The sequence below is a fragment of the Maniola jurtina genome, chromosome 11 (assembly GCF_905333055.1).
Source record: "Maniola jurtina chromosome 11, ilManJurt1.1, whole genome shotgun sequence".
In the NCBI taxonomy this organism is placed as follows: Eukaryota; Metazoa; Arthropoda; class Insecta; order Lepidoptera; family Nymphalidae; genus Maniola; species Maniola jurtina.
In genome coordinates, this window is record NC_060039.1 from 4362972 (window position 1) to 4378116 (window position 15145).

General features: G+C 35.2%; 3 protein-coding genes across 7 annotated transcripts in view; all 3 read right to left on the reverse strand.

Annotated features, from left to right (window-relative positions):
- The window catches only part of LOC123869672 (cadherin-23), a 46292-nt gene extending 36547 nt beyond the window's left edge, over positions 1-9745 (reverse strand). The window contains exon 1 of one of the 3 annotated variants that reach the window (XM_045912658.1): positions 9586-9745. The gene's annotated coding sequence lies outside the window, so the exon portion shown is untranslated. Of the gene's footprint in view, positions 1-9577 lie in introns of all 3 variants that reach the window. The other 2 variants (XM_045912657.1, XM_045912659.1) reach the window with 2 other exon arrangements.
- Positions 1206-2360, reverse strand: LOC123869678 (prostaglandin reductase 1-like). Its single transcript, XM_045912666.1, has one exon. It carries the CDS (start codon positions 2224-2226, stop codon positions 1216-1218), a length of 1011 nt encoding a protein of 336 aa, XP_045768622.1. The 5' UTR covers positions 2227-2360; the 3' UTR covers positions 1206-1215.
- On the reverse strand, positions 3367-13211 carry LOC123869679 (prostaglandin reductase 1-like). 3 transcript variants are annotated; one of them, XM_045912668.1, is made up of 2 exons: positions 13192-13211; positions 3367-4549 (listed from the first exon to the last, which is right to left on the reverse strand). In XM_045912668.1, the coding sequence occupies exon 2, from the start codon at positions 4509-4511 to the stop codon at positions 3504-3506; it is 1008 nt and encodes a 335-aa protein (XP_045768624.1). In that variant the 5' UTR covers positions 4512-4549; positions 13192-13211; the 3' UTR covers positions 3367-3503. The 3 variants fall into 3 exon arrangements, with proteins under 3 accessions (XP_045768624.1, XP_045768623.1, XP_045768625.1); XM_045912667.1 differs by lacking the exon at positions 13192-13211 and adding an exon at positions 6641-6667; XM_045912669.1 differs by lacking the exon at positions 13192-13211 and adding an exon at positions 6637-6655.
- Between the last annotated feature and the right edge of the window lie 1934 nt (positions 13212-15145).

Below are 15145 nucleotides of genomic sequence, written 5' to 3' on the forward strand. Positions count from 1 at the left end.
TGTTACTAGCCAAAAAAATCGGGGTATGTAGTCCCCGCACTCCCGAACGTCACCCGCGCTATCACGCACCGAGTTAGCGCGGGGGCTCTGCGGGTGTGCACTGTGCAGGGCGTCCTCACCCCGATTGCCATCTCGACCTGTCGCGTATATAGATGATGCCCGCGACTTCGTCCACGTGGTGTAGGTTTTCAAATCTATGAATTATTCATGAGATTTTGATTAAAATTCGTCCAATATGGTAGGTAGTGTAGTGATACCTACTTTTAAAATGAACGCTTTTAAAGCAACTTATGCGTAGGTACGAGTATATAATAATTATGGTGATGATGTTTTGTAAGTACTTGTCACTTTTAATCTATATTCTATACATATAATAATTGTAGAAAAGTGGTGTCTGTACAATGGAAATATATAAAAAAAAAGTAGCAGGGGTTGTTATTATATCGATGCCGAACCCGAAATTGTAATTTTTTTTTTGTCTGTTTGTCTGTGTGTTTGTGCACGCTAATATCAGAAACGGCTTATTCGATTTAAATACAGTTTTCACTAATATATTGTAGTAAGCTTCACTTAACATTTAGTGTTTATTTCATGTCAATCGGTTCATAAATAAAAAAGTTATGTCAATTTAAAGAATCACGGCGAACATTTTTAACGTACAGAGTATATGCTGCCCGAAAAGTCACTATTCCACGCGAACGAAGTCGCGGGCACAGCTAGTTTGGAATATTTTTATCTTTGTTGTAGTCAAAGCAAATCAGAAGTAGGTACTTAGTATTCGAGGTTTTTTTTTATATTAATGAGTAATAGTATTATTTTAAACAAACAATAATTATCGCGGTGCAGTGCAAAATACCTACTTACCAAAATTACCATTGTGATAACATTTTATCGGTAAGTAGTTGAATATAAGCAGGTTTATGTATAAATGAGTACGTTATGTGATAGGCGATTGGGATTACACAGTTTATTAAAGCAGTAGATACCTAATTATACATCTAAGGCCTAATATTAAAACCCGTGTAACTAGAAAACAATATATAATTCCAACATATTTTAATTTAAATCTAAAAACTACAGGCTTATGAAATATATTTTTGTAACTGAGACTAAAACACTCAGTTCAGTTGAGTTTAATTTTCGACTTTTTACCACGTGCTTAGAATATGTTTACTTGTAATACCGATTGATATTCTTCATGTTTTTGTTTGACCGTTAAAGTTTGACTACTGCTTTTCCAATGTTTTGACCATGAAATAGTTCTATAAATGCATCAAAAATATTGTCAAAGCCTTCTGTTACGTGTTCCCGGTATTTCAGCTTTCCTGACTTAATCCATTGACCTAGATCTGTAAATGCTTCGGAGTACCGTTTCTCCCAACGGTTGCATAAGAAGCCTTCAATTTTTAACTGTTTTTTTACTATATCTAATTGTAAAACCGAAGCTTTAGGTAGATTTACATGGTCTTCATTGTAAACACTGATGCTGCCGCACACAGAAACTCTTCCAAAGTCATTCATCTGGCTTATAATAATGCTGCTCATTTCACCTCCGACATTATCAAAGTAGCAATCTATGCCATTAGGCGCGGCTTCCTTGAGAACCTTTTTAACATCTACAGTTTTGTAATTGAACGCTTTATCAAATCCAAGGTCTTTTTCCAACCAGTTAACTTTGTCATCTGACCCTGCGAAACCGATCACTCTACAACCTTTTATCTTGCCAATTTGTCCCACCAGTGATCCTACACCTCCTGCGGCAGCGGTTACTACTACCGTCTCCCCCGCTTTGGGTTTACATATTTCAAGAAATCCAAAATATGCAGATAGACCCGAATATCCCATTGCTCCAACACCTAAAGAAGGCGACATTCCGTTCATATCTGGTATTTTGTATATCGCTTCAATGTGGTTAGTCGCAGGTGCATTCATGTCGATGATGCTGTGATCGCACCAACCCTTGTGAGTCACCAATCTAGTACCCACTGGATATTGAGAGTGCTTAGATTCCTCTATCAATCCTATTTGAGGAGAAAATTGGTCAAATGGTACAGGAAGCATTTTGTTATAAATTCGTAAGTAAGGATCTACGCTTACCCACTCAGTTTTAACAAGAATTTCACCATCCTCTAGTGACGGTAATTCGTATTCTACGATTTTAAAATCATCTCGGTGTGGCACTCCCTCAAAATGTTTTATCACCACATATTTCCGAGCTCTCACCATTTTGTGTTGTTTGGTTAAAAATTTGATATTCGCGACTAATAAAGAACTGTATAAAATTTATGTTTAAATATGTAAATTATCATAGTTAACCCTCTTGCGGTAGTCATGGCAGTTGGCACACAAGCTGGGCTCACGCTTCCATCATGGGCCCAACTTGTACCCATACATTTTGATAAAAAGTTGCAACTTGTAAGTGACTTGGGTATTTCACATATTTGAGAAGATAAAATTATCTTCTCAAATATGTGAATATTAATGAATAAATTCACTTTCAGAGACGCAATTAATGATGATAGGCGAATCCACGGGACCTCACATATCTATCTCTGACCTTTATTTAAAATTATTAAGCTATCAAAAGGCTAGTAGAAAATATATAAAATCTTTGCCAAAACCTAAATCAACCATGAATTTCTGAATAAAGATTTTTTTAAATCGTAAAAATGCTGATGGTGACAAATAATAATTTGAATGCTTTTAACAAGATAATAATAAAATTCTCGACAATACTATATTCATTGCTGTCTAACTCTGCCAGAACTTGCCATCATTATGGCTATAATGAGAAAATTGATTCGTGATGAAAATAATTGCATCTGTAATAGTCATGGACACACTCGTAGATAAATAATGGCTGGCTGCGTTTGTTGTGGGCACTTCTCAGACTTGGGCGCGTTTGGAACTCTCGTAGCTTTAGTTTTAAGTTAAGTAATTAATTATCACCACTATATCGAACAAAAACAATTTCGACCATCAAAAGGAGTACAATTGTACTACGTACTTTGAAAAAATGATTTTGACTTTGACTTTAATAATAATTATTATGTCACTTAAGTCACTGAATGAAATGCATTCTCCTCTCTATTTGCCCTCCTGTGGTTTGTTAACTTTACAAGGGTACTTAGGAGAAGGATTTATGTAATGTCTTGGAGTCTGGGGACCTTATAAGTGTTTGAAAAGAACGTGGGTCCAGTGTACCTGAGTCTATAACTAGATTTAAGTGTTAACGTTTAAAATAATGTTATCAGAATCATTATCTTTCAATTTTGGCAAACAACGTCAAAAAAATAATATTTCTGTATGTATGTACCTACTTGAAATGATAAAAAGATTTAGTTTAGGTATAAAATAAACATATAGTTTACCCACCATATTATATTTAATATGTATTTTTACAGATATTTGCATTGAATGAATTCACAGTCTCTGAAGGAACATTGTTTTACTAATATTAATAAGAATACTACAAACATGTTTCTGACAGATTTTTTAACCAATTAAATTTTCACTACCGCTTTACCAGTATTTTCACCATTTAACATGCCTATAAATGCATCGAATATGTTATCGAAGCCCTCAGTAACGTGTTCTCTGGATTTCAATTCACCAGACTTAATCCACTTCGATAGATCTACAAATGCTTCAGACCACCGGTCTCTCCAGCGTGGCGCTAGGAAACCTTCAATTTTTAGTTGCTTTGACACTATAGCTAGTTGTAATATAGGAGCTTTTGGTAGTTTGGATACATCATCATTATAGGCACTTATACTTCCGCATACCGACACCCTTCCAAAGTCGTTCATTTGACTTATAATAATGCTGCTTATTTCGCCACCGACATTATCGAAGTAGCAATCGATTCCTTTGGGCGCCGCTTCCTTCAGAACCTTTTGAACATCCACAGTTTTGTAATTGAACGCTTTATCGAATCCAAGGTCTTTTTCCAACCAGTTAACTTTGTCATCTGAGCCTGCAAAACCGATCACACGACAACCTTTTATCTTGGCGATTTGTCCCACCAGTGATCCTACAGCTCCTGCAGCACCAGTTACTACTACCGTCTCCCCCGCTTTGGGTTTACATATTTCTAGAAATCCAAAATATGCGGTTACTCCGGTCAATCCCACTGCTCCAACGCCTAAAGAGTTCGACAATCCTTTCAAATCGGGCAGCTTGTACACTATATCCGCTGGAGATCGAAATACATTTGCGTTGATAACACAGTAGTCACACCAGCCCTTGTGTGACACCACTCTTGTGCCAACGGGGAATCGAGGATCTTTTGAGTTCTCCACCAATCCAACTTGATAAGAAAATTGGTCGTAAGGCGCTGGAAACCGTTGGTTGTACGCTCTTAAGTAAGGGTCAACGCTGACCCACTCCGCTTTAACAAGAATTTCTCCATTCTGGATAGGTGGTAATTCATACTCAACGATTTCGAAATCTTCGCGCTTTGGTAGACCGTCAAAGTGTCGCTTGACCACGTACTTCCGTGCCTTGACCATGGTTCTTCTTTAACCGGTATATCGCAACTGGGTATGATCTACAAAAACATTTGTTATATTTATAAATGTGAAAATTATCATAAGACATACCTACATTTTATCTAATATAATATCGAAGTTTTTATCATTAGTATCCTTCGTATCGTATCTATTGATAAAACATATTATATGTGTAAAATAGATTTACGAATTGCTGAATCAAAATGTTTACTTTGCTAAGTAAGTTAATCGAAAAAATGTATGCTATTCTATTGTAAATTTATAAAATTTTAATAATTAATTTCGAGTGTTAGAACTCATCTGTTGGTATACAAAATGCATGTGTTTCTCTCTTGCTTCGTGATTGATTAGAACGATAAATATACATAATGTGTTATGAAAACCTAATTCCACCCATCACATACATACATTACATTAATTTATTATTGACTAGTTTATCCGCCCCGGCCCGCACGGGGAGCTTACATCACACTAACATTATAAAGGAGAAAGTTTGTATGTGTGTGTGTGTGTATGTTTGTTACTCCTTCACGCAAAAACTACTGGACGGATTGGGCTGAGAATGGAGATAGATTATACCCTGGATTAGCATAGGCTACTTTTTATCCCGGAAAATTAAAGGGTTCCCACGGGAATTTTAAAAACCTACATCCACGCGAACGAAGTCGCGGGTATCAGTTAGTATTCCATAGACGAAAATATATGGGCATGAATGTGTTAGAATCTACCTACGCAAATAAACATTCATCGTGAAATGATCTGAATACAATGAAATGCTTATTGAATTGCATTGCGAGGCGCACCAATTTTTTTTAGCAGAAACAAGCCTGTTAGGAATGAAAATGTATTGTATGTTATATGTTATATATATATTATGGTTAAGAGGGCTCTCTCCGTCACTCGTTTCATACAATCGTAGTTCCAATTTCATTTGAATATTAAGCAACCAAAGTCCACGAAATTTTGCAGACATATTCTAAAAACTAATATCTATGTCTGTGGTTTTCCAGATTTCTGTTAAAATATTCGGTTTCAAAGTTACGCGGTCTTAAAAAATTTCATACAAATCATTGAGTCCCTGTAATTTTAAAACTTACAGACTTTGGTTGCTTAATATTCAAATGAAATTGGAACTACGATTGTATGAAACGAGTGACGGAGAGAGCTTTGTTAAGAGTCTACTTTTTACGAAGCTATTATTATACTGATCGAGTTTGATATGCTGCTACCCGTTGAGGAGTTCCATCCTCTATTTCCGAAACTGTTCATCAAATCTTCATCAAATCTTCACATGGTACCTACCTACTAAGTAGTCTCAACCTGTCGCGTACTATAGCATAAGTTATTATCACTAAGATCGTATTTATTGAATAAATATATTCGTAAAATAGACTGGAGGATCAAGTTTCTTACGAACTGCTAAAATAAAATGTTTTTTTTTTGTTAAATAGTAAATTGAAAAAATAATGCTAGGTACTCAATTTATAGTGAATTCATAGAATTTCAACAATTAATCAAGATTTAGAACTCGTCTGTTGCTATGCATATCTAATGCAAGTGTTTCTGTCTTACTTTGTGAACGATTAGAACTAACATAAAACATAGGTATACCTAATCTAAAGTACAATCTTACGTTACGATATCATGCTGACGAAGCATGACGGAGTTGTTGGTAACTTCTAGTTATCTGGTTATCAACTCTTACTTGTGTAAAATCTAATAATTAGGTTTACTAGAAGTTTCACTTATTATACGATAAATATAATGTGTTATAAAAACCCAATTCCACACGTCACGTCATACTTTATTCTTTAAAATAAATAGATACCTGCTCTCTCTCTGTATATTATACACTAGCTGATGCCCGCGACTTCGTTCCCGTGGATACAGGGTTTTAAATAAACTTTTTTCCCGGAAAATCAATAAGTTCCCACGACTCATTGATTTTCCGGGATAAAAAGTAGCCTATCCAGGGTAGGTATAATCTATATTCATTCAAAGTTTCAGCCAAATACGTCCAGTCCAGTCCATCCATACATGCAAACTTTCTCGTTTCTTATATTAGTAGCATATATAAAAGTTTGAATAATAATATAATATTATTGATTAAAACAACAATACAGACTCACGATACGAGAACAAACGGCTATCAGTGAGAAAAACTGCCAATAATATGAGGATCGTGTTACTGTGACACGGACCTTATCTTCATTTACACACGTAGTTCGCACGATTTCCAAACGAACAATAACTTTCCTTGCAAATAAGATCAAAGATTTTTCCGACATGTACGATTCCGTGAGGAAATGCCAACGAGACGAGATGAAGAATGTAAGCGCAAACTGCCAACATTTACATTCATTTTCTCAGCTCGTTGGTCATAGGCCGTACCTGAAAGTTTTACTTACGTAAGTAGCTTATATGATTAACTTACGACTTACTAATGTAAACACTTATAAGTACATTTACCTTATATTAGTAAATTTGTAGTCAATTAATTACATAAGCTAGGTACTTACGTGAGTCAAACTTACAGGTGTAATCGCAGCCTTATTTTAGGTAGGCAAGTACACTATCAATTTTAATTACGATTGGGAAACAATAGGTAGTTAATTAATTGGTTATAATTTTTAACTATGAAATTGATTTAACGTTTTTATGTAATTCGTATTTGTTTCATACCTTTTAATCAACGATGTAATATAATATATACTAGCGTACCTACCTGTGTATGGTTATTTATAGATAAGTAGCTAAAACTGGTTTTATTTCGTGTTTAGGTGAGCAATTAGTTTTACAATTTTTATCATATTTAAATATGCAAAGTAAAATTAGAAACTGTTTTGAATTAGATTTCTCAATTTTGATATTTTTGACCGAGCGAAGTGTGGTCTTGCAGTCTACTTGCGTGCATCTGTCTGTCCGTCAATCAGAGATGAAGGTGAGTGCCTGGCTGAAATTTTTTTGCAATTTTTTTTTTGCATTAAACGAACCATTTTTTTTTGTGTACGAACTCTTTACAAGATACAAAATACCTAGGTGGTCCGAATTGACAGTTAAAGATACGAAGTATTAGTTCGAAGCGAACCGCTATTAGTGGGAAGCTATTATACTAATTTTAATAAAACTTAGGTAAGTTTAAATGCGATACAAGATTCCATTATATCATTTTTAGTGTTTTCAATTGTTTACTATACAATGAACTTTCTTCGACAGATAAACGATGATTTTGTATGGATATAAAATTGACTGACCCATAATAGCAATCTGTCATGATCTACTTCACGCTGTGATTCAACTGGCATTTGTGCAACTGTGATTGTGATGCACTAATCGAAATCGTTGTTAAATTGCTATCTGTTGTAAGTTCATTCTGCTCATACACTTTTCTATACTAATATTATAAATGCAAAAGTGTATCTGTCTGTCTGTCTGTCTATATATATATATATATGTCTCTGCTAGCTTTTCACGGCTCAACAGTTCAACCGATTTTGATATTTGGTACAGAGTCAGCTTACATCCCGGGGAAGGACATAGACTTTTATACTTTTTATATCGAAAAATCAAAGAATTCCCACGGGATTCTTAAAAGTCCATCCGTTTAACCGATTTATATGAAATTTGGTTCAAAAGGTAGGTAGCTTTCGTCCTGGAAATTGACATAGGCAACTTTTTATCCCGAAAAATCAAAGAGTTCCCACAGGATTTTTACAAAACCTAAATCCACTCGGACGAAGTCGCGGGCATTACCGAGTACGTACCTACTACAGGGAATCGTTTCTCCTCAGCTTTAAATAGTCTCTGTTGTTAAATAATTAAGAGTTTTGGGGGCCTTTTTGAACTTTAATCTTTGAGTAATTTTATAGGGTTGCTATTCTTATTTGTTATTACTTATATTTTCTCAAAAAAATCTTTCCCGATTACGATTTATGCATTGAAATACAATCGCTCTGTGGAATAAGTAGGTGCCTATACTTATCGATGCCGATGACAAGTTACTATGTTTAGTAGACTTGAACCTGTTTCTAACAAGTACCTAGTTCTATAGGTATTCCTACATTACATTTTTGTCCCGGTAGTACGTTTAGGACATAATATTATTACCAGGAAATTGCAGGGTTCTAAACTTATGCAGCTATGAAGGGCGTTTTAATATCATAGAATGGTGATTTGAAACAAATATTGAAAAGGTAATTTAAAAGTTTTCAAAAAATCCCGACTGCGTTTTACACTGATCTTTTTCAGCCCGAAAATTAACGCGCACAAAATCCGCCATTACCTTTGATTTTTTAAGAATTTTATGTAACTCGCGCCATCAAGACGAATCTAATGACGTAAGTATCATTTATCAAAATCGATTGAGCCGTTGAGTAGTTACGAGTGGACATAAAAGAACGGACATACATACATACAGGTCAAACACATAAAACTTCTTTGGGCTTCGCCGCAGTCGGCTAAAAATAATTCAATTGCCAATTACACTCTATAAGTTTTCGTGAGTTGCCATATTTATCATCATCATCATCATCCATCAGGAATCCTTCGCAGTTAAAGCAAGACATCCTCGTACCTATTTAATTGCTCACAATATAACGCCGAAAACTCAGGGTTATATCGTAAGGGTCTGAAATATTTTACGTAAAGTTGTAGGTACCTATAACAAATCGTTTCAAAGTTATCTAAGAAAATAGAAGAAAATTGACCATTTAACCTCCCTCCCCCTTATCTCCGAAACTACTGAGCTTAAAATTGTGAAAAAATACAGAAAATAAGTACCTAGTTTTCTTTAGTTATTAAATACAGGAGAACCTGTAAGAAGTCTATACCTACTTAGTCTAAAAATATCATGATGAATCCCTCAATATTATGATTACGTTTTTAATAAAATCTACTTTACACACACATTTATATCCCCCTCGCTCCCCTCCTGATATTTGGATATTAGCTTAAAAATGTTAGAACATTTTTTCAATTTTGCCTATTCCTTTAAACTGGATTTTCAGTTTCTAAAGCTTACCTTAAATACACAAAAGTAATTGCAGCCATAAAGGAATAATATGTACCTACTTACGAATTTCCAAGAATCCTTGGCAGTCCTTTTATTAAAAAAAAAAGAAAACCGAAATTCAAATAAAACGTCAATAAGGCTGGTTATACACTGCACTTCCGAGTTTACGGTCACCACAGTGCCGCGCGTCGTATTTGACGAGTTGACTTCGACTGGCTTGTTGGTGTAAAGTTGCAAACAGACCACATCCCTCTGTAGGCTCTACTTTCGATTTGCAAGCCCTATAATTTAATATGAAATAGAGAAAATTATGACCTCTACATAAAAATGGTAAAAGTAAATGTTATTACCAAGGTACGGCACTTTTTGTCTTTTTAGGCCTACTAATTACCACCACACTAGAGTTTTAATGAATGTATTAAATCGGACGCTTCGTCTGGCTTGTTGGTGTAAAGTTGCTAACAGATCGCATCCCTCTGTAGGCTCTACTTTCGATCTGTGAGCCCTATTTTACCTAATATGAAAATGTGAATTATAATAGAGAAAATTATGATCTCTACATAAAAATGTTATAGAGGAAAGTAAACGTTTACTGTGTAATGGTACTTATTTGTCTTTTTGGGTCTACTAATTACCACCACTATAAAATTTAAATGAGTGTTTTATTTTAACGCTTTCGACGCGACGACGTTATAAAATGAATTTTGAAAAGCGAAAATTAGATGGTATTTTTTAACAAAGTTTTGAAGCGGCAAGTTTAGAAATTGATTTAGAAGGTGGATTGTTTTAAGTATATAACAGCTATTGTAAGAAAGAGAGCAATATGGACTGAATTTAGGCAAAATGTACAGTAATTGATACTTACTACTTAATATGAGTTAAGCATAGAGGAAAATTTATGTAAGTTTAAAGGGAATAATATGCGATTAATATCTAAATTTCTATTATTTAAACGAGATTAGATACGCCTTAGTAAAATAATTAACCTTCCTTTGAAGTTTGAATTTTGAATGGAGTCTTACAATATAAGTAAGTGACATTTTTCCGTAGGAAGGAAAACTGTGTACCTAATATTAAAATTGATCAATGGGTGTTTTTATAGTACCAATTTCAAATTAAACACCATACCACCATCGTCGCTGATTGCGAACCACACTGGGCTTTTATCTAAGATTTTTTATTTTATAAAATTGCAGAATTAATCCGCTATGTTTGTTAGCTTAGACAGCGTAGAATACAAAAAAAGTCTTTAAAAATAGAAGATAGCATAACTTGTGATGTTTTATTTGAATTTGGAACGCGATCGGCCAAGCGCGACGCTCCCTCGGACGCGGTGGACGCGCGTTGACCGTGACGCTCAGCCGGCTCGGTACCTTAGTACGGTTATTATGGTTTTCGAAAACGACATTCGAATTCATCCATTCTTTAAATCACTATAGACACACGCTTGAGCACCATCGGAAGTGATGATGTGGCTTAAGAGGAGGCGCGTTAGCGTAGAAGGTGCCTATTGACTCTTGTTTTAGGGATATCCGCATTTTACCTACTTTGTAGGAAAGGAAATAAAATTCCAAAGGCTACCCATGCGTATAAGGAATGATGACGCAAAGCGTTTCGTGCATGAAGATAGAATTTCGACGACATATTATATAGGGGTGGGAACTTGCCCGGCGTCTTTAATGCTTACGGTACGGAAGGTAAAAAGGTTAAGGGGGGACAAGATTGAAAAGCTCACTGTCCGAAATCGTATCGGTGTTTTACAGGCTGGTGGATTGGATTGCATCGGATTGTATTTTGTGTATTACCTACTTAAAAGGGGGTCTCTCCGTCACTCGCTCCATACAAATATAGTTCCAATTTCATTTAAATATTAAGCAACTAAAGTCCATAAAATTTTGCAGACATATTCTAGAAAGTAATATCTATGCCTGTGGTTTTCTAGATTTCTTTTAAAATATTCGGTTTCAAAGATACGCGGTCTTAAAAATTCACATACAAATTTTTGAGCCCCTGTAATTTTAAAACTACATATTTTTAGAAAAATCGAAAATGCCTGCAAAATTTCATGGATTGGAACTACGATTGTATGGAGTAAGTGACGGAGAGAGCCCTGTTAAATTCATTTTGTTGCCAAGCGAAGACGGCAGAACCTTTTTAGGGCGAGCGAAGCCGTTGTTGTCACTCGTATTTTCAGTACTGAAACGAGCAGATAAAGGTTATTGGTTTTTCTGACTATTTTGGTACTTCTAGTAAGTACCTAGCGGTCGTGTTTGAACAGTGTCGTGCGTGTTGTGGTTATTCGTTACGCGCGATCGATTTCGTGCACCGTTAAACGTTTTTGATTAAATGCACTTGTTGTTAGGCCTATCTATTTTTGTGAGTCACTAGAAATAAAATTGAATGTGAGTCAATCAATGGAATGATAACTCTTGCTCCTTTCAACGATGACTCTAGGTCTACCTGATGGTCGTCATTTTATTATCGTCTTCGTCCATTTTGCTCCATTCCATTTCTCGTCACAGTCCTAAGTATGTTACCTAACGTAAAAACTACAATTGCGAATGAAGCAAAGCTGCTGGCAAATCTGAATAGATAATTTTATTAAGTGTTGAGTTAGAGCTGTTATGAGTCAGAGATTAATTGACGAGAAAGTGAATTAACGAGGTTAACCGACCAGACTCTTCACAAACTTATTTTGATATTTTGTGACGACGACGGTTCATCCAAGTTTCATCCACGTACTACTTAGGTCCGAAATTCCTCAGTGCTTGAAGAACAAAGTCTTCGAACAGTGCGCGTTGCCATCGATGCCATGGATCCGAGACATGGTGGCTAACTAATGGGCCTCATAAAAAAACTCAAGAGTCGTTCACTGACGATTGACGACCTCCCTGCGCAGTGGTGAGCGCTGTGGTCTTATTAGTGAGAGGTCCCAGGTTTGATTCCCGGCAGGGGAAAAAAATTTTATAATTTCTAAATTACCTCTGGTCTGGTCAATGATCTTACAATAATAATCTTTTTATTAACATCATTGGGTCTGGTCTGGTGGAAGCCTTCGGCACACTACCGGCAAAGACGTGCGATGACGACGTACAATGCCGTGTAGAAACTAAAGGGGTATGGGTTATTGAAACTTTCCCCTTCCAGGTTACCCCGCTACCAATATAGACTTCATCATCACTTACCACCAGTGGTGAGGCTGCGGTCAAAGGATAACTTGTATCTGAATAAAAAATTATGATAGCAGTTACGGGAAATAGGGTAAACCCTACCTATTACCAACCTACACCTAGTTTCTCCTTTCACTAAAGGTTGCCTGGTGGAGATTGCTCTGTGCAATTAGGCCGCCTTTGCATACAATTGTTTTTATGTCATGTTTTGTGGGCAGTAAGGTTTTCTATCTATCTATCTCTATCAGAAAATGTTCCGATCGTACCTTCACGTAGGTATATGAATGCCAACATATCCTGCACAAGCGTCCCTCCTGTCGTGCTTGGTCGGTGTCGTGCACCGCTCGCGTCACGCTCATCGACTCCGTACACAATTACATGCACTTGTAACCGATAACTGTATAATTCTTACCTTATCTATGTATAAACCTAACGTATTAGGTAATGTTCTCACGCATCTTTTAATTCGTGTTTTTCAATTATAATATCACTTTCTTACCTACTTAGTGCGTCGTTGCTTCGCGTCGTCGCAACCTCTGAATGTCTATTGTCCACTAATAAATAATAATGTGAGCCGTGATAGCCTAGCGGTTAAGGCGTCGTCAGCTTATTCAGGAGGTCGGGGGTACGATACCGGGCATCTCTAACTTTTCAGAGTTATATATGCGCCTTAAGTAACTACATATCTCTGATGAAGGAAAACGTCACTCTCGTAAAGAAGAACGCATCAATTTTATATTACAGCAGGTTTTGTATTACTTACATCAATTTTATTAATATTAAGTATAATATGCAAGTACTATAATGCACTCTGCAGTGTCACAGAGTTCACTGTTCAATACTTTGAACTTGATAGTGATACCTAGGAAAGGTTATCACGATCAAAGTATTTAATTTATGAACAACTGATGTAAATAATAATTATATGGAAATCTAAGTCGTAGATATTATAGCTGTCAAGTATTTTTTCCAAAACTACACGCTGAAAAACGTTATTCTATGACCTAATTATGTTATTATAACTGAGGAGCTGGCAAACAAAACAGCGTGAAATAAAATTTTAAAGGAGAAGAAAAAACTGAATAAAAGCTGTTGAAACTGTTATTGTACCGTTTTGATCATAACGATTGATGTTTGGAGTTCAGATTTATATTCTGTGGAAATTAAAACTGATTAAAAAAAATACTGATCAGAACCTACCTAATTACACCATTTAGTTTGCAAGCTCCTAAAGTTTGCTGTACTTATAGGATTATATTTTATAAATAAAAACAAAAAAATTGAATCTCATAATTATCTTTTATTTATAAGATAAAGTAGGGTAGGTACCTAAGTATAAGGTATATTGTACATTTTTTTCATACATCTATGACTTCTCTTGACAAAAATAATATAGGCACAGTCACGTTCCTATAAATAATTATCTTTGTGTAAAGACAGGGAGTAGCGTAAAAAATGAAATTTTCTGCTTAAAATAAAAGTGTATGGTAGAGATGTTACGGAGAGTCGATTCCGATTCCGAAAGTTCGGAACTTTCAATTGATTTTTGCCTTCGATTCCGATTTCGGTTCCGATAAATTTTAATCGGAGGTTGAACATGCTGATACTGTTTAGTTTCACTACTAAGTAGTATGTTTTATTGTTATTCAGATTTTAGATTTGATTTTCGATTCGATTATTTTTATTTTAAACACTCAGACAGGTACTCTTATATATTATACCTACCTGTATTATATTTCGAACTAGTAATAAGAATACAGCTGATAAATAATGTGTGTAAGTAATTTTGTTTTTTTAGCATCCATCTCCACATCCGATTCTAGTTCTGATTTTTAATTTCGGTTCCGACAAACCGATTTGAAAACTCAGATTCCGAATTTGGTTCCGATACTTCAACTTCTGTAACATCCCTGGTCTATATGGTACCGCTATAAATTGTAGAGAGGCAAGAATTAAGGGCCCCTTAACTGCAAAATTAAATATTACAGATTTAAATGAAGTAAGCGAAATATAATAAACTTTTACTAACATAATTTTTGGATAAGTTGTAACATAGTAGTGGATTAGACAAAATAAAGTAAGTAGTACAAATACGTTAGGACATTAACACTGTTCTTCATAGTCAAGATACAGGCTTCTTTAGGAGGCCATTCAGACGACATGTTGTCATATTCAACCTTTATGCAAGTTGAATATTGACACATTTCATCTGTATGGTCCCCTATCTTGACTATGAATAATTCCAGTGTAAAAACACTTTAGGTTATTAACTTATTGTTTATAGTAGTAACTTATTGTTATAATTATTATTATCATTCAAAGAAGGGCTTTACTATTTCATCAAGGAAATTTTTCTGTTTGGTTTTATGGATCTCATTTGAGCTAATTCAATTTTATTATCATTGATTCTGTACATTTTCAATAATTTGTGATTTTATAAAAAATATCTTGCT

Coding starts and splice junctions, on each gene's coding strand:
- LOC123869678 (XM_045912666.1), bottom strand. CDS start 2,226: ATGGTGAGAGCTCGGAAATATGTGGTGATAAAACATTTTGAGGGAGTG.
- LOC123869679 (XM_045912668.1), bottom strand. CDS start 4,511: ATGGTCAAGGCACGGAAGTACGTGGTCAAGCGACACTTTGACGGTCTA.